We start from the raw sequence: 25,509 nt of genomic DNA on the forward strand, positions 1-25,509 counted from the left end.
CTGCTGGGAGTCAAGAAGAATTGAAGCATTGCTGGTCGCTGGCTAGAGAAATTGACGCAGCAACTGGTTTGCCCTCACTGCATCACCACCGGCACGTCCGTATTTTCCACGTTTCGTACCTGGGCACCAAATAGACAACATTGCTGGGCTACAGTAAGAAACCAATGCATCTCCTTCACATACAGTAAGAAACTGACGCATCACCTCCTCTCCAGTAAGGAACCGTAGCATCACCTCCCCTGCGTGGCAGTAAGGAACCAACAAATCACCTCCCTTGGAGTAAAGAACTAAAGCATCATCATTCCTGTGTGTTAGGAACTGATGCATCACCTTCCCTGTGTCTATTTTTTACTTGCAATTTTGACGCATCCCAGGTACTTTGTGCTAAAAGTGACAGATCCATAGTTTCCTATTGATAAAACTGATTTTACTTTCTAAAGTCATATTTTGATATCAGTATGTTGGATTTTTGTAGTTTTACTCTTGTTTGGTTTAGATAAAGATACTTAATTCTTCTAAACTAATGTGATGTCCATTTGTGGTGTTTTCACTGTGTTACTGTGGGTTATATACAATGCTTCCACATTGCCTCTGTAGTTTAGCCTGACTGCTCTGTGCCAAGCTACCAGAGGGTGAGCACAGGCAAACTTAGGTGTGCACTTATTCATCCTGACTAGTAGGAAGGGTCCCCTCTTAGACAGGATGTATTCCACTTCCAGCTAGAGACCCAGCTTCATAAACACACACATTTAATAACTCATTCACCCAAACACACAATAGTAGAGCAGATTTGTTTACAAGAATCTGCCAAACGTGTGTGTGTATGTGTGTGTGTATGTGTCTGTGTGTAAGTAACATGGAGAAGCCTCCCTTGCTGTATTGCACATATTGGATTTCAAATATGAGTAATTAAACATGCCATGCCTGCGGATGGCATGTTATAGTTTTGAGGCTGAGGATGAGGCTTACAGAAAGGTTGTCATCCCCATTCTTGACAGAAATATGCAGCTTGAAATACTTTATTGTTTTGAGGTATTTACGGGGTGGGAGACTGCAGTCTTTCCACTCAATTACAGTTCTGTAAGTGTGTGTATGTGACACCTTGTATTACTACACTATTGCATCTTTGTGCAATGCCCCTGCTGACAGACAGACAACCCACCTAATCCTTTGCCCCAGGCAGACATAAAAGTGGAATTCCAAAGCTAGCCAGTGGGAAGCTATAAGGGCGAAAGTCTGAAGGATTGACATGTTATTTGGAGTAGCTGCTGTAGACAGTTCAGTGTGATATCCCTGAGCCAGACTACTTCACTAAGTGCTTTGACAGAACCAAACAGAAGAGAGGGTTGTGGGAGAGAATCAGTACAGTGACCAGAGGAGAAGTGACCCAAGTGGGAGAATCTGACTCCACTGTGTTGTGCTTTTTTCAAAGCTGGAGGGAGCAGCAAAGCTACCTTGTGATGTAAATTATTCTGTGCCCAACAACTTTGAAATAGAGGCCAGAAGAGGGCAACATTACCCTGCCTTAGCACAACAGAAAGCCCATAGCCACATCTGGGAATCTCTTGCCGAACTATGTACATGTTTAACCTCACACCGTTTGTTGATGTCACCTCTGTTAAGACAGCTCAACTCTGTTGACATGGGTCACTTCACCAATCACTCTGACCTTACAGTAAATAAAAGAATTCTCTCAGTAGAGTATTGTCCTTCTCCTTGCTCATCATTCAACCATTTGAAACTGGAAGTCTACTTTGCCAAACGTAGTTGAAACCCCCATCATCTTAATGAAGGGCGCCATGATTTAATAGATATTTTTATTATCACTAATCTCGGAGTTGGTTCACCTTAAGTCAACTTCAGCCTTATCGTTAGACAAATCCTTCCTCTTTTTCACTAGTTATTTGTCATATGTATCTGATGCGTGCTTTCTGAGAAAGGTGTTTCGTATATTGGGGGGGAAAACCAACGGAAATGATGGACGGAGCGTTGACAATACAAGCACTCACCTCCAGTCAACTGATCTGGGTTTAATCCATCACCATTCTATAGCCCACTCTGCCACCCTAGTTCAGACATGGACATATGCAAATCAGTCAGACCCTGTGCCTCATGGGAACAGTCCAGCCCGAACTGCCAAGCCATGCCTTCCCTGGACCGGAAACAAGCTTCCCAGGACCGGTTTCTGGCATTGCAGCCGTCTTCAGCCGGGCTTGCTTGAATCCAGTGGCAAAGTGAGCAAGGGACTCACGTCTGAGCATACCCTGCCAACTTATGGCGAACAAAGCAAAGCCAAAGGAAATGATGGACGGAGCGTTGACAATACAAGCACTCACCCCCAGTCAACTGATCTGGGTTTAATCCATCACCATTCTTTAGCCCACTGTGCCACCCCAGTTCAGACATGGCCATATTCAAATCAGTCTGACCCTGTGCCTCATGGGAACAGTCCAGCCCGAACTGCCAAGCCATGCCTTCCCTGGACCGGAAACAAGCTTCCCAGGACCGGTTTCTGGCATTGCAGCCGTCTTCAGCCGGGCTTGCTTGAATACAGTGGCAAAGTGAGCAAGGGACTCACGTGTGAGCATACCCTGCCAACTTATGGCGAACAAAGCAAAACCAAAGGAAATGATGGACGGAGCGTTGACAATACAAGCACTCACCCCCAGTCAACTGATCTGGGTTTAATCCATCACCATTCTTTAGCCGACTCTGCCACCCCAGTTCAGACATGGCCATATGCAAATCAGTCTGACCCTGTGCCTCATGGGAACAGTCCAGCCCGAACTGCCAAGCCATGCCTTCCCTGGACCGGAAACAAGCTTCCCAGGACCGGTTTCTGGCATTGCAGCCGTCTTCAGCCGGGCTTGCTTGAATCCAGTGGCAAAGTGAGCATGGGACTCACGTCTGAGCATACCCTGCCAACTTATGGTGAACAAAGCAAAACCAAAGGAAATGATGGACGGAGCGTTGACAATACAAGCACTCACCCCCAGTCAACTGATCTGGGTTTAATCCATCACCATTCTTTAGCCCACTGTGCCACCCCAGTTCAGACATGGCCATATGCAAATTAGTCTGACCCTGTATCTCATGGGAACAGTCCAGCCCGAACTGCCAAGCCATGCCTTCCCTGGACCGGAAACAAGCTTCTCAAGACATGGCTTGGCAGTTCGGGCTGGACTGTTCCCATTAGGCACAGGGTGAAGACTGATTTGCGTATGGCCATGTCTGAACTGGGGTGGCTTGGTGAGCAAAATAACGATGGATTAAACCCAGATCTGTGACAGGGGGTGAATGTTTTGCCATTGTGCAACATTCCGTCCATCATCTTGTGTGTTTTGCTGTTCACCCTATGTGGGAAGGGTATGCCCAGACGTGGGTCCCTTGCTCACTGAGCCACTGGAGTCAAGCTATCCTGGCTGAAGACGGCTGATAGCCAGAAACTGGTCCTAGGATGCTTGATTCCGGTCCAGGGAAGACATGGCTTGGCAGTTCGGGCTGGATTGTTCCCATGAGGCACAGGGTCAAGACTGATTTGCATATGGCCGTGTCTGAACTGGGGTGGCTTGGTGAGCAAAATAACGATGGATTAAACCCAGATCTGTGACAGGGGGTGAATGTTTTGCCATTGTGCAACATTCCGTCCATCATCTTGTCTGTTTTCTGTTCACCCTATGTGGGAAGGGTATGCCCAGACGTGGGTCCCTTGCTCACTAAGCCACTGGAGTCAAGCTATCCTGGCTGAAGACGGCTGATAGCCAGAAACCGGTCCTAGGATGCTTGATTCCGGTCCAGGGAAGACATGGCTTGGCAGTTCGGGATGGACTGTTCCCATGAGGCACAGAGTCAAGACTGATTTGCATATGGCCATGTCTGAACTGGGGTGGCTTGGTGAGCAAAATAACGATGGATTAAACCCAGATCTGTGACTGGGGGTGAATGTTTTGCCATTGTGCAACATTCCGTCCATCATCTTATGTGTTTTTCTGTGTCGTATATTGGAACAGCTTTTCTTTAATATGAGTTTTGAGATAAAACGGGGAATATGATAATTGAGAATATGACACTTTCAACTTTATTGCCAATTGACTAACAAAGTTACAATTATTTCACATTTTCCTCAACAACCCAAGTTCTGTAATACCTGGTGTGGCATTAGAAGAATAAGAATTCACCCACTGTTCACTCAAAATATTCCTGCTTTTAGTTCTCAATTCTTTCATGTAAGTATTTTTTGTGCAAAGTATTCTGCTAATTGTATCCCCTTTAGATATGTGCATGGAGTTAAAGCCTGAAGCTGATTCTTGTTAGACCTGACAGCCTTATAGTGGTCCTACCCCCAAATGTTTTGCCTTCCTCCTTCATTTTCGCTGATCTTGTTTTGGTTGGCCTTAGGACTCTGTGCACTTTACTACTGCAAACCGGTGCTAAAGTACTTGTTCTCTCTCATTTAAACATGGTAAAATTAGCCTACACTCAATTGGCATATTTGATTTACTTGTAAGTCCCTAGTAGAGCGGTAGTACATGTACCCAGGGCATGTTAATTAAATGCTACTAGTGGGCCTGCAGCACTGATTGTGCCACCCACTTAAGTAGCCCTTTAAACATCTCAGGCCTGCCAGATAGCCCGTTGGTGCAGTTTTAAACTGCCATTTTGCCCTGGCAAAATAAACCTTCTGACAGGACAAAGCATTCCTTTGTAGTAGATAAAAAGGCACCTCTAGGATGGGCCCTAAACAGCCCTTAGGGGAGGGTGTAGTGCATTTAAAAGAGAATCAGACAGGTACACTTAATTTCTACGTGTCCTGGTAGTGAAAACTCATTTTTCACTACTCCAAGGCCTACCTGTCCTACAGGATAGCATTAGGTTAAAGTATTACATTAAATAAGTGATAACTTTCAATTTGGAGCAGGTAGGAATGTTAAGTTTAGTGTCTAAAGAATTGTAATTTAAACCCTGTTTAATGGTAAAGTCGTATTTTAATTCACCCCCTAGACAATCTGCGGCCAGGGCAGGGAGCCAGGAAATTCCAAACACCTCTGGGGGTTGAAATCTCCACAACCTTTTCCTACTTCAAAATAAACATCAGGTATAAACACTGGACACACTGTGCTGCTCTGCAAGAAAAACGACTACTGTCTTGCCCTGCTGCTCTGCTGCGTGCTGCCCTGCTGCCTGAGTGAAAGACTGGACCTGCATCGTGAACCCAGGACCACCAGACTGACTGCAAGGGCCAGTTTGCTTGCCTCCTGATCAGAGCCTCATGAACAGAACCGGTCCCAACAACCGTGAACCCAGCACCTGGACTCTACCAGCTGTGAGTTCTGCCCCCCCCAAGTGGTGCCACCCAGTCCTGGACCCTTGAAAGTGGGCCTGAAGGTGTTCAGCTAGCTCATCTGTAGTCCCAGCAGAACCAACACAGCGCAATGCATAGCCTCACAAGACTGTGCAACACATTCCTGATGCAGAACTTTGCATCGCAGTCCGCAGCCCCTTAAAACTTCTGCTCTGCCATACATTTTCACTCGGGACATCACATCGCCACTGCAGCTCCCCAAAACTGCTGCTGCGTGATGCATCTCTCCACACAAACCTCTCATTGCCACAGCAGCTCATCGGAACCACCGCTGCTTGATGCATCTCCATGCACCGAGCTCACAAAGCCACCACAGCTCCCTTCGAACTGCCACTGCACAACGCATATGCACATAAGGACCTGCCATTGTCTCTGCTGTGTGACACAATCATGACGCAGGACTTCACAACCAGGATATAGAGTACCTTTGTTCAGTGGGCCTAACTTGGTCCATGTAGCTCTCCCATGCTCCATCGCATTCGACCTGAACTTGTGACTTGGGGCCCGATGTAGGTAAATTAGATTTACCGATTCATAAATACCGAATTTTACCGATTCGGTATTCATGAATCGGTAAATCTAATGTAGGTAATTATTCTGTATCAAATACCGAATCGGTAGGATTCGGTATTTACCGATTCTGGAATTACAGAATCGGTATTTGTAATTGATTCCTATGGGCCTTGAAGGCCATAGGAATCAATGGCAAATACCGATTCGGTAATTACCGAATCGGTAAAATTACCGATTTGACAAGGGGGACAGGGTGTCACTTTGACACCCTGTTGCACCCCTGTTTCTGGCTTGTGTACCATGTGACACGCATACATGCCCTTAGGGCATGTATGTGTGCCAAATGGCACAGGTGTACATGCACAGATGTGCATGTACACTAGAATTCGTTATTTACCATGCAATAGTATTACATGGTAAATAACGAATCGGTACTGGTCTGTGGCACTGTTTTCAGTGCCACCTACATCTGTATTTATCGATTCGGTAAATTTACTGATTCGGTATTTTACAGAATCGGCAAATTTACCGAATCGGTAAATATACAAATTCTGTATGTTTTGAGGCCCCTACATCTCCATTGGCAAATACCGGTCAGTAACGGCCGAAATCAGCCGTTACCGACCGGTATTTGCCGACCTACATCTGGCCCTAGGTCCCGGTCCGGCACAACCAGATAACCAAAGTTGGCGATTTGTGCTTCTAGGCACTTTTTTCACTTAACACTTTAAAATTGCATCTCTCCGGTTCTACTGATTGGATTTTTGTCATTTTGGGTTCAAATAGTTTATTAAATTTTACTCTATGTTTCTAAATTGGTGTGGGATTTTTCTTGGGGTGTGTTTCACTATTTTACTGTTGGCAGTGCTGCATAAATGCTCTATACCTTGCCTTTAAATTAAGCTTGAAATAATGGTCCTGTTGTACAGAGAGGTACTCCCTGTGTGAGACGGCCAGGCCATTGGGAGATTTCCTTTTCTGTGACCACCATGCATCGTGCTGCAGGACATGGAAATCTAGGGGCCGATTCACAGAACTAATCTGAGATAAAATCCTAAACTTACTACTTTTGGTGTTCACAGAAGGCATTTAGTAGTAGTAAAGTTAGGATTTTGTTTTAGGTTAGGATTTTGTCTTAAATTAGGATTTTGTATTTTGTCTTAAGACCAGAACTTAAGACAAACCTAGGTTTAATTTAAGTTTAAGTTAAGTTTAATTTAAAACAAAATCCTAACTTTACTACTACTAAATGTCTTCTGTGAATAACAAAAGTAGTAAGTTTAGAATTTTGTCTCAGATTAGTTCTGTGAATTGGCCCCCTAGTGATGGTCGCTCTTTCATAAAGAGGGGTGGGCAAAGGTCACTCTGACCTCGCAGTCCAGTGGAAGATGGGTAAACTGTTAAGGGATACATGCGGCTCTGTTGACAGTAACCCAGTGGTTCACCCTGCACTAAATGGGGTGGGTGAGCTGTACATTTGCAGAGGCAGGATAAATTATGAATTACAGTAGTCTCTCTGCCCCACAAAAGTCTAAGGGGGAGATTTACCAAAATTGCTCTCAACGCAGTGCAGCCTCTCGCGAGACAGGGAAGGAGCAGGAGAGCGCCATATTTTCAAAGATATGGCTCTCTCCTACCCTTTCCCTTGCATTGTTGCTGATTACAGCTGCTGTGCGCTATGCACCACCTTAGTGCTATAGCGCTGGGGTGTGTGTGAGTCTAGTATAGGTTTTGTACAAGAAGGGTACCCTTCTTGTGTAAAATACTATGCCTAGACATGAGGGAAAGCTTTTTTCCACTTTGTATGTGTGCTGCACATTGCTGCAAGCATGCAAAGTCGGAAAAGGAAAGAGAAATTTAAGCATTTCTCCATCCTTGCACCTAGTTTAAAAGTGTGCAGTTTTCTCGCACTAAATCCAATCTACTGTGTTTAGTAAATAGAGTTTAGCGTGAGAAACCTTGGGTGGTTGCGTGGGAACGCCATGGACCACCCTTCGCACTCCCCCATGGCTCAAAGTAATGCGAAGCAGCGCTATGCGCTTCTTCGCATTATTTTTACTTTATTTCCAGCGTTAAACAAGTTTAGCGCTGGAAAGTAAATTAGGTAAAAAAGATTTTGCTCCGTTTTGCATCACTTTTGTGACGCAAACACGGCGCAATAGCTTAGTTAGTCTACCCCTAAATGTTTCCTTTAGTCTTATGCATGCAAAGACTGACTCGTTTCCGCCCTTATTGCTCTATTGAAAGTCACAGCCCAATTCTAAATTATTCCAGCCTTCAGCTTACTATTATAGCTCTTAAGACTGATTAATGCGTGTTCAATGCTAAATTCCATTACTTTGATAATACAAAAACGAAACACTTATTTTCCTTTACTGTCTTTATAGGCACTAACATCAACGGTGCTATCCAGACGGGCGCGAAGTTGCTCAGTGACTACATAACGCAGCATGGCCGGCACGAGCGCAGTGTGTCACTGATCATCTTTCTGACGGACGGGCGACCCACGGTTGGCGTCACACAGACGTCAAGCATCCTGGGCAGTACAAAGAACGCGATCCACAACAAGTTCTGCCTGTTCAGCATTGGCATCGGCTTCGACGTGGACTACAAGCTTCTCGAAAAAATGTCCCTGGAAAACTGCGGCATGATGCGGAGGATCCAGGTGGAGGAAGATGCGGCGGCACAGCTGAAAGGGTTGGTACGGGGAGTAGTGCTAATGCGATGACAATTACTTCACCTTTGCCTTCATCGTGCTGTGGTCGCCTCACAATGTTGGGGACCAAAACAGGCACTCTAAAGCTGCTGAGTGTGCTTACATTTTTATTTTTTAATGTTATATACACAGCTCTGCAGATGGCCATTTCATGTAGCACTCAATAGAATCACTCATGACCAGTTTTAGCAGAAAACAGCCACGGGCCCAGGGAAATCAAGGAAAGTTTTCAGGACCCTAAAACATGAACCAGTGGGTAAGCAAGGTTAGAAATCGGGCCCCGTTGTTGAGTCGCCAATTTATATATATATATATATATACGGCTGCATCTTTTGCAAGTATTCTACATTTTACGATGTGCACACTAATGAGTAGCATTGAATACTAAACCAAGATCCGATATGAACGATAGCATTCATAGCATCACCATTGAGTCCGTGCAGGAAATCTCCTTCTGTGAACTCTGAACATCAGGATATCTTTGGAATTAAATGTCCTACTGGATCGAACTATTTCATGGCCATGTCAATTGTTTGTCCATCAGTATTTTTATGAGTCATTCATTAATTATTTGTTCCCAGCCGTATTCTATGTTTATTGCCCATGTGCATTCAGGGTCCATCAGCTAGCTTGCCCACAGCCCATCATTATTTAGTTCCCACCTGTTGTCATTGTTCAGTTGAGCTAAATGACCAAGAGCAGAGTGCCAAGCAATGAACAGCAGTCTTGGACTTTTAATAAATACATAAATAAGGAACCGTCAGTATGTAATGCACATCAATATTCAATGTCTATAGTACCCGGCCCCCGCCTGCATACATTGCTATCACAATCATGTGCCCATCACTCTTTTGGGTTCAGTGCTACTCACTAGAGTGCCTATCCATACTCAGTGTTCTACAGGGCTCAGTGCTTGACATGCCACATACAGTGCCCTCAGTGTGCAGTGCGCATCAGAAGTGTCTCAGTTTGTCAGCCTGCATGTTCCCACCTGAAGTATAAGCAAGTAGCATGCCTAGCACCTCTGAAGCACCACTGTTACGCATGATCTTCATTCATATCAGGATTAGAGTTTTGCTCACCAGCCGCCTTCCACAGGCAGGACAGACAGACATCGGTGCATGCCAGCAGACCGGGGCAGGGGGGTCACTACTGCTTCAGATGGTCTGTACAGACCCAGAGGGTTGTTCGTCAACCTCGCTCTCTCAGCGTTCACTGACCTGGAATATACTTTTGGGTGAAAATAGACTTAAAAAAGATGAAGGTGACAATAAAACGCTTTAAAAGTGAGAGTTCACAGCAATATTTGGTAACTCTCATCAGCAGTGTGCCAATCCATATACATTGTCCTTTAGTGTTCAGTACTGACTGGTAGCATGCTAATGCATACATGGTGAGGTTACAGGTTGAGGCTGGGTTTGTTATCATTTCATCAGGCTGACATGTGAGAACTCCTTTATTAGGTCTCGGCTAGCGTAGGCTGCGCACATGCGCAGTCTCGCTGGCGAGATTTAATGACTGAATAGCGAGGTTAAAACCCGCCCCTCTTCTCCATTCCATAAATGGCGGCCAGCCATTGGAGAAGAGGTCTCAGTGATGTCATTCTTTCCATCTAAGCCCCGTCCTTTTTGGATTGGGGGGCGTGTTTTTTAGTTTTGTTCTGCCCTCTTCTCCATTGGCCGAAATGTAAAAACAACAGCCAAAAACACGCCTGTTGTTTACATTCCAGCCAATGGAGAAGAGGGGAGAAAGAAAAACACGCCCCCAGTTTGAAAAGGACGGGGCTTACAGACTCCTGCAGCCCGTCTCGCTGTTTAGGCGTGCCATGGGCAATATCGTCTCTGTCCAGAGAACCCGCTTCAGCGCCGCTCCCCCACTGGCCTCTACTGTCGGCAGCCGTTCACCGTCTCCGGGCGTGCCCATAGCGCAGCTGCGGCTCTTACCACGTCCCATACGTGGGCCTGGGCGCACGTCGATCCGAGCCCGCTCTCAGCCCATACACAGAGCAGCAGAGCAGAGACGCGCTGCCGACACTGCCACAGCTGAGCGGTCACCACTGGTCCCCTCCGAGCTCCGCCGAGGGCTCAAGGCTGACTTTTTATAATCACAGACCTGAAGACACGCCGGCGCGCATCCACGCCTCATTCCCGCAGGACAGAGGCTCAGCCTGCAGTGATGAGGATGGAAAGAAGCAACTGCCTGTCTCTGCTCGTCTGCATCCAAGGTACTGTAACTTGTCTGCGGTATTTACATTTGCATCACTCCTGGGGATCAGCAGTTCAAAAATGCTTGCCAAGATTGCTGTCCTAAAAAAACAACTTTTGTGGCCATTGTTTTCGTGTTTTCGTGTGTTTTATCACGCTCCGTGCCTCTAAGTGATTGCTGGTGGCAGCCTTGAAACCAGCTCCACTGTGCATGCTACACTTGCAGAGTTGTCCTAATTAAGGATGCTTTACCGAACATTATTACTGGGCAGAACAAATAATCAATGGCACCGCGATGGCTGAAGCATGAAATGTCACCAGGAACGAGACGACGACTCTTGGCAGGTGCTGTGTGTGTGTGTGGTTCTGTGTCTGTGTGTGTGGCTCTGTGTCTGTGTGTGGGGCTCTGTGTGTGGGCTCTGTGTCTGTGTGTGGGGCTCTGTGTGTGTGGGGGGCTCTGTCTGTGTGTGGGGCTCTGTGTCTGTGTGTGGGGCTGTGTGTGTGTGTGTGGGGCTACTCACACTTTACTCAATCTCTACTACTCTCTAATGCTCTCAATTCACACTCTACTACTCACTCTACTAATCACACTCTAATACACCCTCTAACTACTCTCTACTACATACAAGTCACACTCCTCACAACTCATTCAATTACACTATCCACAATTTTATACTCACTCTCTACTACTCTACTATTCTCTACTACACTCTAATACTCAAAAGTACTAACTAACTACTGCTCTCTAATATATACTCTATTTTAAAAGTCATTCACTATTCACTCTACTAAATAGACATACTATTCCATATACTATCTACGACTCACAACACTACATCTATTTCTATATAGTACTTTTCATTACTCACTACTACTCTGTCTCTACTACTCGCTAACTCCTACACGCTCTTTACACACTATCTACTACTTACTCTATACTACTCTCTACTAATCTACACTACTCACTAACTACTATTGCCTACAACTCACTCCTACTCTACTCTATACAAGTATACTCTCTATTAATAAACTAATCACTCTCTACTAACCATTAATCACTGCTAATACTCTCTACTACTCTCTAATGCTCACCTATTGCCATTGTAAATGACAATACCATTTATTTATGTTTAAAAAAAAAATGAAAAAAATGCCATTTGCAATGCCAATAGCTCTAACTTTAACAAAGACGAGACCATTGCATTGTAAATACTCGTCTTACAAGAAATGTAGCAAAGGAGATGCTCATGTTACTTGAAATGTGTGGTGTGTGTAAGGGACTCCACTGCTTACTCAGTTGCCAAACTTGCCCCCACTACCTGTCACCATTTACAATATTTATTACAGATTCCTACCCAATGAAAATGCACACACCACATAGCCCATTATGCCCAGTATCAATTGATTTCCCCTAGGAATCAATGCAAAAAGAAACACATACAGAAGCGTCAGGATTCAAATTGTCATCAAAATTGAGGTTTCCCAATGAAAACTTGAGTACTCCCCCCTTCTAACGGTTCCTTGATTCAGGGACAAGCAAGGAGGTGGGTTGGAGTGAGAGACAGGGCATCCCTCCACACCATGCAGCTGAGAGGCTGGATATTGGCTACAATTTCAAAAGTATTGAGAATGCATATTTTTCTGATGCAAATAATGAATTTGATATTAATATTTCCTTCCTCATAAATAAACTAAACCAATCCAAATCTAATTTAGTGAAGTTGAATACATTATCTCCATCAAAAAGTGGTGAACTTCAGTATTATTTCCTCCCATAATCACTGTCTTAGAGTGCATTGTCTTCATCTGAAGTCATTACATATGCCTACATATGAAACAACTAAAAGCCTTCCTGTTTTTAAAATAGCCGTTGACATGACCCTCCGCTATTGGCTTTTTCTAGGCAACACCAAGATGCCCCAGGGTGAGTCGTGCACTATAAAAGAGCATATAACATAACATAACATAACATAACATAACATAACATAACATAACATGCCTGGCATGGCCATGTTTACCCCTCTTACATTAAGCGAAAACCCATACTCCAATCAACTGGACTAAAACAGAACCGCTCAGTGGCCACAAAGCAATGTGTTTAGCGCTTTTAATAACACCCTGAAAATAAAACACTCACACACACAAGTAACTAACTAAATAAACAAATTAATAACTTCTTGGACAGAGTGGAAGGCCCCAATAGTTGAGAATTGTGCAATACACGATTCTAGGATGAAGAGTTCTTGTGACCTTCCCAGGAAACAAGCACAGTGAGTGCTTCAACGAGCTTGAGGACATCTGGCAGTGGAATAGAATGGGTCATTAGCAATAATTATTATGCTTTGGACTCATACTAGCCATAATGCAAAGTTCAAAGTAAACAACATTGGTTGGGCCACTGGGGAGATGGCTTTGCTTTAGAAGTACAAGCAGGAAAATCAGCATTGTGTTAGTTGATATCTAATGTCATATTCAAGGCCACTGGAATTATGCAGCTGCAGTGACTAAATTATCTGTCAAGAAAAGGCAAATGACTTCATTATTTTCTCATTTTTTTTCGCTTATTAAGACTCTCTTTGCATAGGTTTTACCTCACTGGCACCAGTTTGTAACTCAAAGATAGTAATAAGCAGAGGAAATATGTCCAGACAACTTTTTCAAAGGGCATTTCACTAGGTGGCACACGTGTCTCTGCGTTTTTAGTAACGGTGGATTAATTTGAGCTAGAATGATTTTTTTTGTAACAATCTGCAGATTATGCGGCAGACGATGAATTATCTGACAAGTGTGGGAAATCCATAATTATGTAGAAAATGCTGCAGCTACCAAATTACATAGGGCCAGATGTAGGTAATTCTATTCATAAATTCATAAATACCGAATTTTACCGATTCTGTATTTATGAATCGGTAAAATAGAAGTACTGAGATGTAGGTAAATTTCTTTTTAAATTTACCGAATCGGTATGAATCGGTATTTACCGAATCGGTAAATACCGAATCGGTAATGCCCATTGATTCCTATGGGCCTTGAAGCCCATAGGAATCAATGGGCAATACCGAATCGGTATTTACCGATTCGGTAAATACCGAATCCTGAAAGGGTACAGGGGGTGTCACTTTGACACCCTCTAGCACCCTAAATACAGGTATGTGTGCCAAGTGGCACACAGACATGCCCTAAGGGCATGTCTGTGTGTCACATGGCATAGGTGTGCATGCACACATGTGCATGCACACCTGGATTCGGTATTTTACCACCCAATTGGATTGGGTGGTAAAATACCGAATCTGTAAGGCCTGTGGCACTCTCAGGAGTGCCACCTACATTTGGAAATACCGAATCGGTAAAAATACCAATTCGGTATTTTACAGAATCGGTAAATTTACCGATTCGGTAAATTTACCGATTCTGTAAAATATATGCCCCTACATCTGAAAACCCAAATACCGGTCGGTAACGGCCGAATTCGGCCGTTACCGACCGGTATTTTGGCTCCTACATCTGGCCCATAGTTCCAATGACCCTGGTTAAATTCAGACTATTTTTCTATGAGTGTTGACATAGCACCAAAACCCTTCTAGAGTACCATTTGCTCTCTGGCATTTGTCTAAGTACTGTGGGTGTTGAGGAAAAGGTGACTCTTTATGTTTGCTGGGTAAACTAGTTGGAAGCGTTGTTTGAGACAGAAATGTAACCTCTTAGTGCTCTCATGCACAGGGAAATCATGTCGTGGAAAAATATTAGAATGTATTTTTAAGACCTAAATCCTATTCTGTTTCGTTAAGAATCAGGACATATTTTTTTCAGAGATCTCTTTTGATTGGAAAACGCATCTACAAGCTAAAAGACAGCTAGTATACAGGGGAAAATGGAAGCAAGAAGTGACAGAACTTTTACATGTGTATTACAAAAGACTGAGACATTTATCTGCCAGAAAAGCCCAAGACCAGCAGATAGTTTTTTGGATGAGTGTATTGAGTTCAAACAAGACAGTCAGAGTGATTCCGGGGACACAAGTACTCAAATATTAAATAATATAAGATAAAGAGTGAAAGTGAGATTCAGCTCAAGAAGAAGAGGAGCAACAATATAACTGTGTGAGGTTGAAAAAAAACAGTATGTTGGCAAATAATTGAAAAGAGAAGAAAGACAGTGGTGAAGACCATACTTAAATGATGAAAATGAACATGAAGAGAAATTAAGAGCAAATATGGTATCTAAGGTAAACACCATTAAGTGAAATGGAAGGTCATTAGGAGGCGCGCCACAGAAAACCCATCATCTGCTGAATAAAATTTAGCATATTTATGTAGGTGTATTGCAGAGTACTAGTTCTTGTCTTATGATAATGGCAAAGTGTTACTAGACAGGTATCAATAAATAGTAAATAGTAGAAGTCAACAATGGGATGGTACAGTCCAGTGGGATAAGTAGAGGACCATCAATCCACTTACTTCCAAAGGGATTACAATGGTGAATTGGCAAAACATGTTTTTAACAATTCAGTTTTAATGGGTATCTTGAATAGGAATAGTGGTAAAACCATAGAATTGGTAATTGATCAGAGATAGGATCTGTGATAGGATCAAAGTCTTGGATCAAGGTTTGAATTAACTGTTTGATGGAAGAGTAAGAGGAAGAGGATGTGGCGTAACAGCTAGAGCGGTCAACCTCGAAGTGGGGGAACTGAGTTGGGGTTTCGGCAGGGACGCTCAACATCCTGTGATTATGGGCAAATCATTCAATATCCCTATGCCTAACCAAACTGAATGTGTCCATCTGTAATGTAATTGGGGTTCATGTGAAGAGCTCTGATACCTTTGGGTGGAGTTTGCGCTATATAAAACTCCTTCCAAAAAAAGAATCAAATGATGAAAGGGGCTCCTTATAAACGTTATCAATATATGCAATGCGTGCTGAAAGGAAGGGTGAAAGGTTAAAATAGACATCAAGATTACAGACAGAGGCATAAGGATAACAAGGATAACAGACCATAAAGGAGTGAGGTGTTGAACGGGCAGGCTAAAAAGGAGCTCAGTCATGGAAAGCGATTTGATGAATGAAGTAACAGAACTCACACTTTTTGATGAAGTTCAGATAATGTGAAAGTGTGCTTTTGAAGGAACAAACTGAACAAAAAGAGAGACGGGAAATCTTGACAATGGTTTAATTATAAATGGAGGCAAATGTCGACGAAGAGCTAGTTGATTAGAAATGATTGGTAAAAACTGAAAAAACTCAAAAGACTCAGGAAACACCACAGTAAAGGAATAAGCTTTGAGATAATACCCTTTTTCAAAGTATAGACAACATACATTTCAAAAGTTAGGATCGGAATAGTGATTTATAACCCTCTCAGTAAAGAAAGAACGCAGGATTAATCCATGGTGTCAATACAAGAAAGAAAAGTAATTTATTGTGTCAATCAGGGGACAAAATGTGAATCCGCTGAATCACAACCATAGTACACAGATTAAAGGGCAAAATACCTCTATCCACTTTTTATGTCAATAATATCTTGAGACACACTAAGGAAGAATAGGTTCTGTGTCTGTGGTCTGACACTTCAATTTTCAATTTATTTTCAGGTTCTACGATGAAATTGGAACACCACTGTTGTCAGATATCCGCATTGAGTATCCTGAGGCTGCTGTGGAGGATGTCACTCAGAATCTCTTTCCAAATTATTTTAATGGATCTGAAATAGTTGTTGCTGGAAAAATAGTCGACAAGTCCAGAGAAAGCTTGCATGTTGGAATCACAGCCAGTAACAGCAATAAGTATGTAATTCTGGAAACAGATGTGCCTATTAGCCAGCCAGAGAATGGCATGAAAAAAGATTCTGTTGATGCTGACAGTGGTACAAAGGACAGTGAGCATGTGGAAAGAATATGGGGGTATCTAACCCTCAAGGAGCTGCTCTCCTCTTGGTTGAAGAGCAATGATGTGAAGGAGAAAGTAGATTTGATGGAAAAAGCTAGGAAGCTGGCACTGAGATTTAACTTTGTGACTCCATTCACTCGCCTGAAGGTAAAGGATATTGAGTACCAGGCAGATAATCCTAGGAATGACTCCGCTAGTCTTTCCACTGAAGGGATTGGAGAAGGACTAATGGATTTGCAAGGACAGAAGACAAAAACAGGTATGCAATCTTTATTTAGGGTAAAGTCAATCGAGGATGTGGGGGTACAGAAGAGGGGAAAGTACTTGGGGAACAACAATCTAGTTATAGTGTGAATGTGTGAAAGGGACACCGATATTTGTAACACACCTTATGTCACAATTCACAACATTAATTAATAATTCTGCATACACACACAATAGAATCAAGGTGATAAACACTTTTTTGGGTACGTTTGAAAGAAAGAAGACTTCCATCCATTGTGGAAAATGTAATGAAATTATAAACATCTGTTTTTCAGTGGGAAGACACCTCATAGCCAAGAATGTCCAAAAGTTAATTCTGTGCGGCAAACCTCATCAATCGATTTTTCCAAACAACAAGGCAGCAGTTAGCAAAGAAGAGAGTGACCGCATTGTAAAATGTACCTTCTTCTTGTACTTGACATTCATTTGTACTCACAGAGGGGCATATTTATCATGGTATTGCATTTTACTTGTGTCAATCATGGTGTTGCAAGGGCAACACAATACCTAAGTTAGGTTTTCCAAGCAACGCAAGGCAACATTGCGTGGCCCTGCATTGCTTGGTAAATATGGAGTAACAAGGCAGTGCAAGCCACTACCTTGCATTACTCTGCCCTGGGAAGGCAATCCATGGGTGGAGCATGGGTGCTCACATGCACCCACTGATTGATTTTGGCATATATCCAAATTTGCCAATACTGGTAAACCTGGAAGTGTGTCAAAATGCAACGCTTACCCAGGGAAGGTGCAACAGGAAGAAATAACTTTATTTCTTCTAGCTGTTTCCTCTTTCTAAGTGTGCTGCTTTGAGCAGAGCACTTAAAAGGAGGAAAAAGCCTCAGAGGATTGTTTTTGTGCAGAAAAGTATCCCTTTCTGCACAAAAACAATCCTGCCTGCAATACAGGTACCCTAGCACCATGGCGCAAGGATGCCTGCATTGACACTAGGCAGCACATTGTGCACCAGCATAGGCTGAGAACAGGAATGCGCCATATCTTGAGAGATATGGCATATTTCTGCTCTCTCTCTTTCACGCTGCGCACAGTAAATTGTGTTGCTGCATTGTATGAAGGAATGATAAATCTGGTCCTAAAATCTTAGGCTTTTCAAAAAAACAGTGGTGTAATTAGGATATCTATAGAACATTTCAAAAGTACTTTAATCAACACTCATCATAGAAAACTTTGTAGTTTGTTTTCAGAAGGAAAAGAACAAGCCATAGGAATATATTTGATACTTCCTAGTTCATTACAGCCTATTCTTTCCATCCCAAGCACATGGGACCTCAGTTTTTAAGGGAGCTCAGTGTGTACAGGATTGTTTAATTGTAGTTTGAGAAGACCTCAGTATAACAAAGTGCCATCTAATGCAAAATAGTGACCTAGCAGTTGGCCACTTACAGTTTAAAATATGTGATATGAGAAGCAAAGATGATGATGATTTTATTGCCACTGGTGAATATGAGGCATAAAAAGCTAAGCAGTAGATTGCTGTACTGAGGATGGTGTTGTGAAGATAGAACTAGGGGGTCAAAACTTGCACCTTCAGAAATGTTTTCTTAAATGTTGAGAGTTTGAAGAAAAGGGGCATCTTTAGTGGCTCTTAGTAGCTGCAGGAAAACATTTTGACTGCAGGCAAGGGGTGTGGGTGGACTACTGCCACTTGGCAGCAGTGATATTGGCCCTTGTTGGTCTTGATGGGCATGCCACTCTTATGGATAATGACAACATAGAGACATTACTTAGTTTAGGGCTGGCTCCTGACTAACTCCTTTTGTCTCGCACTTTCATTCATGCTGCATGCTGAGGCAAGACTGAACCAACACTCACTCGTGCGTGGGTGATACTTTCAAGACCACCCCACTATGTACAGTGAGGTAAAACTGTACACTCCGCCCTAACTTTAATGAAACATAACAATAACCTTTTCTTTTTACATGGCATCACACATTGAGAATACATAATGTTACCACGCCTTGGGTCACAGTCCATTGTCTGTTGCCCAGCTTCTGGTGTCATCGGGTCCTCAGATCAGGAAGTTCTTCAGGCAGGTAGATGGCGCTAGGATGGTTTGCAAATGATACCTCCAGTGGAGGGTACTGATGCCTCTACACTGTTTGGAGCTCTTTCTGCTAGGGTGGGGTCTGACTGAGTCTCCTTAGGATCCTAAGAAACCTCTCTCAGGATCGGGGCTACAGGCGATGAGGGCACCCCATCTACAGTCTCTGGCAAAGGATCAGTATCTGATATTAGGTCAGTAGTTTCACAGGGTGTCCAGTTGACCTTTTTGAAGAAAGAGGTATTGTGAGTGAGCTCTTCATCCCCTGTTCAGACAGTTATCATAGTACCATGGAGCTGCACTACATACCATGGTTGACGCTCAAAAGGTAACTGGAATTTGCGGTTGGATGTCAGAAATCTAAGCTCAACGCTCGCTGATTGGTCGCTACTTTTCCGCTGAGAACTCTTTCTTCGACAATGGGGTCTGGGATCATTCCGGGTGAACAGTAATGATATCACTGAGGACATGCCTCATGCTAGCATGCCCTGGAGATTGGCTGGTGGTTGAGTGTAGTGTTAGTCTATATTCACATAAGAATCCATAAATTGCTCTCTTCATTGGTTGTTGGTCAGCATGAGCAATGGGGATCACCTTATTCAAGGTGCGCAATAACCCCTCCACCTCTCCATTAGCCTGTGGCCAGCATGGTGATACCTGCCGATGTTTGATGCCCCAGGATCAGAGGTATTCAGAGAATTCCTGGCCTTGGAAAGGCGGTCCATTGTCTGTCTGCATCTCCCTCATGAGGCCCTGCGTGGCAATTATTTTTTCTATATTTGTAGTGACGGAGGATGTTTGACACCCAACGGGCTCTAACTCCGGGTATTTGGTGAAATCGTCAATCATGACTAGTGCATATTTTCCATCCGTTAGGTGGACAAAATCCAGGGTGGTGCACTCCCATTGCTGCTGAGGACTTGCTTCTGTGAGCACCGGGCAAGGGTCTCTATGGACCCAGATACTTGGCCTCATGGGCGGGACCTTACCATTGTTTCCACCATCTCGCCCATGCTAAGGAACCATACTTTGGTGCAGAGTCTATTTTTGGACTTGACTAACCCCTGGTTGCCATGGTGGGCTGGTTGCTTGGCTCAATTGGTGAGGCTACTTGGATAGGCGCAGTCCTCTGAGCAAGCACCTACTTGCATCTGTTGAGAGCTCTTGGAGAATGTTGAATAGAGATTCTTTGACCCTCTTGGCTTCAAGGGTCCTCTGTGACAGTTGCGTTTTCAGGGCTTTCTATTCTCCTGACCAGATTGCAGTTAGTGCCATTTGGAGGCACTCATCTTCCTGGGTGGCCTGCTGGAGGGTGTCAAGTGTTAAGGGGAGTGGCAGGGACCGCTCCACAATGTATCAGACGTACTCTTCTGTCTCCTCTGCCTCCCGGGCTTCTTTAGGGTTGCTGCATGAGGTTTGCTAAAGAGGAAGTCTGCTGAATTGGTGACACCAGGCCGGTATTCGAACCAGCAGTCGTATTCCTGTAACTGAAGCATCCATTTCTCAGTACAAGGTGGTGGCTTGGAATCAGATCCTTGGAATAGGGGCACCAGGGGTTTATGGTCCATTGAAACATACACATAAAAATGAAAATGCCTGCATTCCCCATGTATGGCAATTACTTCCCTCTCGATTTGGGAGTAGCGCTGTTCTGTCTCAGTAGGGGACTGGCTGGCCTATTTGACGGGAGTCCACCTCCATGTTGCTGTTGATGATGTGAGAACAGTCCCGAGCCCTTTTGGGCTGGCATCCACTGTGATGTTTGTTGGTTTCTGTGAATCAAAGTAGGACAGAGTGGTGTTCGCGGACCGATCTTCTTTAGTCTTATGAGATGCGCTTTCCTGCTCTGCACCCCAGGCAGAGTTTGTCTTGGTGAGTTTGTGAAGGGGTTGGGTGAGGCCCGTGAGGTCTGGGATTAACCTCCCGCAATAATTCACCATACCAAGGAAGCTCTGCACTTGTGGGACAGTGAACGCTGGGGCTTCCTGTACATCTAGTACCTTTTCTGGGTCTGGTGATACCCTGTCATCTGAGAAGGTATACCCAAAGAAACAGATTAGTCATTTCAGAAATTCACATTTCTCTTGATGGAGAGTTAGCCCAGAGTCCTTGTGTCTCTGGAGGACTCCGCGGAGGTGTTTGTCATGTTCCGTCACCATCTTAGCATGTATTAGAATGTCACCAGTGACATTGATGACTCCTGGTAAACCACTGAGCATTTCCTGGATGGTGTTCTGGCAGACTTCAGCGGCACTGGATATGCCAAAGTTAAGGCAGCGATACCAACACAGTCTGACATGAGTTGAGAAGGTGATGATATACATTCACTTAGGGTGCAGTGGTAGCTGATGGTAACCTGAGCGAAGGTCGCCTTTTGAGAACCACTTTGCTCCACTGAGCTCTCCCAGGATGTTGCCTACTGTAGGAGTTAGATGGTGTTCTCATTTGATGGCGATGTTAGGAAGTCACATGTCTACATAGATGCTGACCTCCCCGGGCTGTCTCTGATTTTTTGCAATTACAATTGGTGAGACCCACGGGGGCTGGGGCCTGTAGTGTAGTTCCTATATTCCCAATAGGCTCTGCGCATTGGAATAATATAAACAGCAGTTTAGACGTAGGACTGAGGTCGACTAGGTCTCTACTGACTATATTAGACTTAATTAGTTTTGCCAGCTAGCTCAGAGGGCACTAGAAACTTTCTCGAGTAAACAAGGAGGAGTTTAACTTCCCTGGATAGACAAGAAGGGATTAGCTTCTGACAACCATAAAACATGACAACTTTGCTCCCTCAGAATAAAGAGTGTATCTCTAGAGTCGTGTGAAAACAATAAACAGCTATTTTACTCAGTCAATCGTGCATACTTAGTTTCACCAGAGATCAGAGAAATAGAGAGACGGGCGTTTTCAATAAAAGGTGGTATTTATTGAGCAGTCTTCTTTCTCATGCAAGAGAAATGAATTGCCACAATTGCAATACTTAACATGAAGTAAAGTGCGTACAGTAAAAGGAGTATTATGAAATAATACTGTAAAAGCATTGATATGGTTTCTTAGCCATATGATACTTAAAAATGGATAAAATATATACATACATAAAAACATTGACTAACGTACTCAACTGGTGCTTCTAATCTACGCCTACCCCGGTGTACCTGACCTAAGCCTAATACGTGGGAAGGAGTAAGTAAACTGCAGTTTAAGTTAAGTTGGGTTTTGCCAAGGAATCTGAATCAAGAATTCTCTCAAGGGTTTAGTCAACTCCGTACTTGGGTAATAGAAAGCAGGAGGTCTGGTATCTCTCTCTCAGAACTCGATATCCCAGCAACCCGCAAGGGCGGCTGGAAACACCGGAGCTGGATTTTCTCGGCTGGAGAAAAAGACAGCGTCTTTCTCAGTGCGTCAAAAGGGAGGGGCGGCGTCTGTGGGCTCTCGTATCAGCTGGGCTCTCCGGCAAGTAGACAGCCGCTCTGCTCCAAACCACCGTGTGTTTGCTTAAGGCAACATTGGTATATTTATACCTGAAAGGTGCCGGGTTTGACGTAAGGTTGGACATAAGACGTCAATAAAGATGTCACTAAGAACTGGCCGTTCTTTCAGTGCTCGCAGGAGTTCTAGGACAAATCAAAACAGAAGCATGGGGATTTCCCAGGTTGATGAGGTTTGGTTTGTTTAAAGAACGCGTTGTACTTTCTAGGAGTCTAGGGAAGTAGCCCTGCCGTATTTGGACTGCATGGGCTATTACTAAATATGGATATGATTCTTATGCCTTTATAAGGTTATTATTTATTATAGCCATACAAGGGCATAAGCCAGGAATATCGAATTAGGGTCCTAGATAGAAATACAACACCCACTCCACGATCTAATGTCTATCATTACTAAAACTAAGCAATAGTAAACCTATAATGATGCATGTGTGTTTTCCAACCCACCCCAAAATACATAATCACATTTGAAATGGTATATGGTAAATACACGAAAATGAGTATTGGTACTGTACGCTTACTAAGCAGTGCCATCATTCAGTTAAATGCATATATATATATCAGCTGAATGAATTGCGAAATTTACACATGAAATGGCTCTGAATACAGAAAAAAAAGTTCGAGACCATTCCATCACATATTTATACAAAATGCTGTACATGTGCTAGAGGCTGAGGTAAAATATTGTCTCTAGAGTTCCTAAATTAGAAGCTCTGTTCTCTAAGAATAGTTCTACTTTAAGCAGAATACTTTGTGCCAAAGAAAGGGTAAATATTTTGGAAGTGAAACATTTTTTATTTCGCTTTCAGGGGGAAAAATAGTTCCAATTGTTTTCAGTAGCTTTTGTTTTTCAAAGCTGAAGGCCGAATTCAGAGTTCAGGGAACGCTGTGTGCTCGTTGTTTTAAAAGTTATTCTTTTTGTTCTGGGGAAAACATCATTTCAGACAGACTCGCAAAAAATTGGTCTACGACATCAGGTGAAAGTTCGACCAAGTTTGAAAATGCTGTAACAGTGCATGTGTGAGAATGATTGCTATCATCGATGTCAGGATCAGCAATGCTCACAGAAGGTTGTACCTGTGTGATGCTGCTCTCATCTCGTACTCCACTGCCACATACTCGTAGTGGTGAAGTCTCAATGAATGCCGTCATCAGAATAGGTAGCCGCTGGGGACAACACGATGCATAAGCCGTTACAGGACCGAGCAAGGTATCTGTATCCATTGGTACTGCTGATGGTAGTGTAAGACAGACGTCCAACACGCATTCTTCTCCACATAGCATACATCGAAGCACAGGTAAGATGCAATCTTGCCAGATTGGTTTGAATGAAAGAAACCAGGTCATATTCAGATCTCTTTGCCGGGCTAATCCAAGGACTTTAGTTATGCGGTCCCGGTAGCGTATTGCTAGGATCGTTTCTTCCATCGTTGCTGGAGTCTTGTCTGCGGCTTGGCTTGCCATATCGGAGCAGAAGAATCAAAAATAAAATTCCTGCTACGAGTCCCAAAAGTAGAGGTAGGCCGCCAAAGACAGAATGGACAAAATTGGGAAAGATGCCCAGAACTGTTTCAAAGGGTGTTAACAGTCCCGAAAAAATTGTCTTAAATACATGTGCGATGCCACTGGTATCTGACATGTTTAAGATTTGGCTTAACATTTCTACGAAATGCACGGGGCAATTTGTTGATAAAAAGGAATGTATCTCTGCTGTTGTCCTTGCGACTTGCAGATTATACGTTTCTTTAGACGAGGTCAAAGGCACAGTTGTTTGTAAAAGAATGGATTTCATTCTGCTTAAAATATCTGTAACGCGGGCGGGAGGAATGGGCAAGATACGGGTTTTGGTTATTGAAGGCTTTATTGAGGTGTACAGGTAGTCTGTGCAGGTTTTCCTAAGGTGAAGAGAATGCCTGGGAGAGCTGCTACGGCTGGTCCGCTTCATCTTCCCTGGGGTGGACTGGCTCCTCCTCAAACCCCCGGGGCTCCTCCTTGCTCTGTGGTCTTCGTCCTCCGTGGTGCCTCTCGTCGGGTACCGTAAAGTAAAGAAACAGACTGTCAGGGGATAGTCCCGTAATACTCGACGCAATGGGGAAAAGGAGTGAGGAGTTTAACCCGTGACACACACACTCTCGTCCGTGAGGGAATTGTGCACAAGGTAGGGTAACAGCACCAAGAAAAGGGAAGGGGGATCTTAGGTCACGCGGAGGCTCCTATTTCCCGAACCAACCCGCAACTCTCCCACGTACCTGAGAAAGCCACACACCTCCCCCGGGTGAGTGGCAGGGCGACTCGAGGGATCGTTGGCCTCCTGGCTTCTCTTCCTCTTCGGACAAGCTTTTCTCCGCTCCTCCTCCGTTCGTACTCTGCTCCCTTTCTCCACTGCTCTGCTCGGCTCCTCTGCTACTACGCTCCGCTCCACACTCGATCTTTCTCTCCGGTCTCCTTCTACGCTCTGGGTGAACAAGCACACCCGGCTGTTCCCTGCTTCCGCATTTGACGTGGCGGTCTCGTCATCAGGCTCCGCCCACTCGTCCAAGTGCATGGAATTAAAGGGCCAGTGGATCACCTCACCGTCGTAGGGGCGTGCACTGTAGTCCATCCAGGGAAGTTCGTGCTGTGAAGGGCAAACAAGAGGGGAGGGGTATTGTGAGTACTCCGATGGAGCAGCCGCTTCGTTACAGTATCAATTCGAATAGAAGAGATATTCAAATAAGGCCATATTGCCGCCTCCATGTCTGGAGTGCTGTTTGGATATAATACTTGCATACAGCAAGTGACCATGGAACTAACGCTCACGAGATAGGCTTTTCCTGGCACCATTCCACAACAGCTGTGTTCATTTATTAGAACGTAGCTGCCGTTGGAAAGCTGTCTGAAAAATGGCTCTATCTGTTTTGCAGGAGTGCCGTGCAGGTGACATGAAAGGTTATTTGAAGACCCTTCGCATACTCCATGCAAGTTAATACCTTGACACAGAATTGTACCGCTTAGTGATTTTTTACAATTGTTACCAC

General features: G+C 44.0%; 1 protein-coding gene across 1 annotated transcript in view; it reads left to right on the plus strand.

Moving 5' to 3' along the window:
• Positions 1–25,509, plus strand: part of ITIH5 (inter-alpha-trypsin inhibitor heavy chain 5) — a 295,211-nt gene that overhangs the window by 202,311 nt on the left and 67,391 nt on the right. Inside the window, exons 9-10 of the mRNA XM_078677098.1 lie at positions 8,263–8,572; positions 16,387–16,940. Of these exons, the coding sequence (XP_078533224.1) occupies positions 8,263–8,572; positions 16,387–16,940 (864 nt within the window). The remainder of the gene's footprint in view (positions 1–8,262; positions 8,573–16,386; positions 16,941–25,509) is intronic.

This window comes from Lissotriton helveticus, chromosome 1_1 (assembly GCF_964261635.1).
Source record: "Lissotriton helveticus chromosome 1_1, aLisHel1.1, whole genome shotgun sequence".
In the NCBI taxonomy this organism is placed as follows: domain Eukaryota; kingdom Metazoa; phylum Chordata; class Amphibia; order Caudata; family Salamandridae; genus Lissotriton; species Lissotriton helveticus.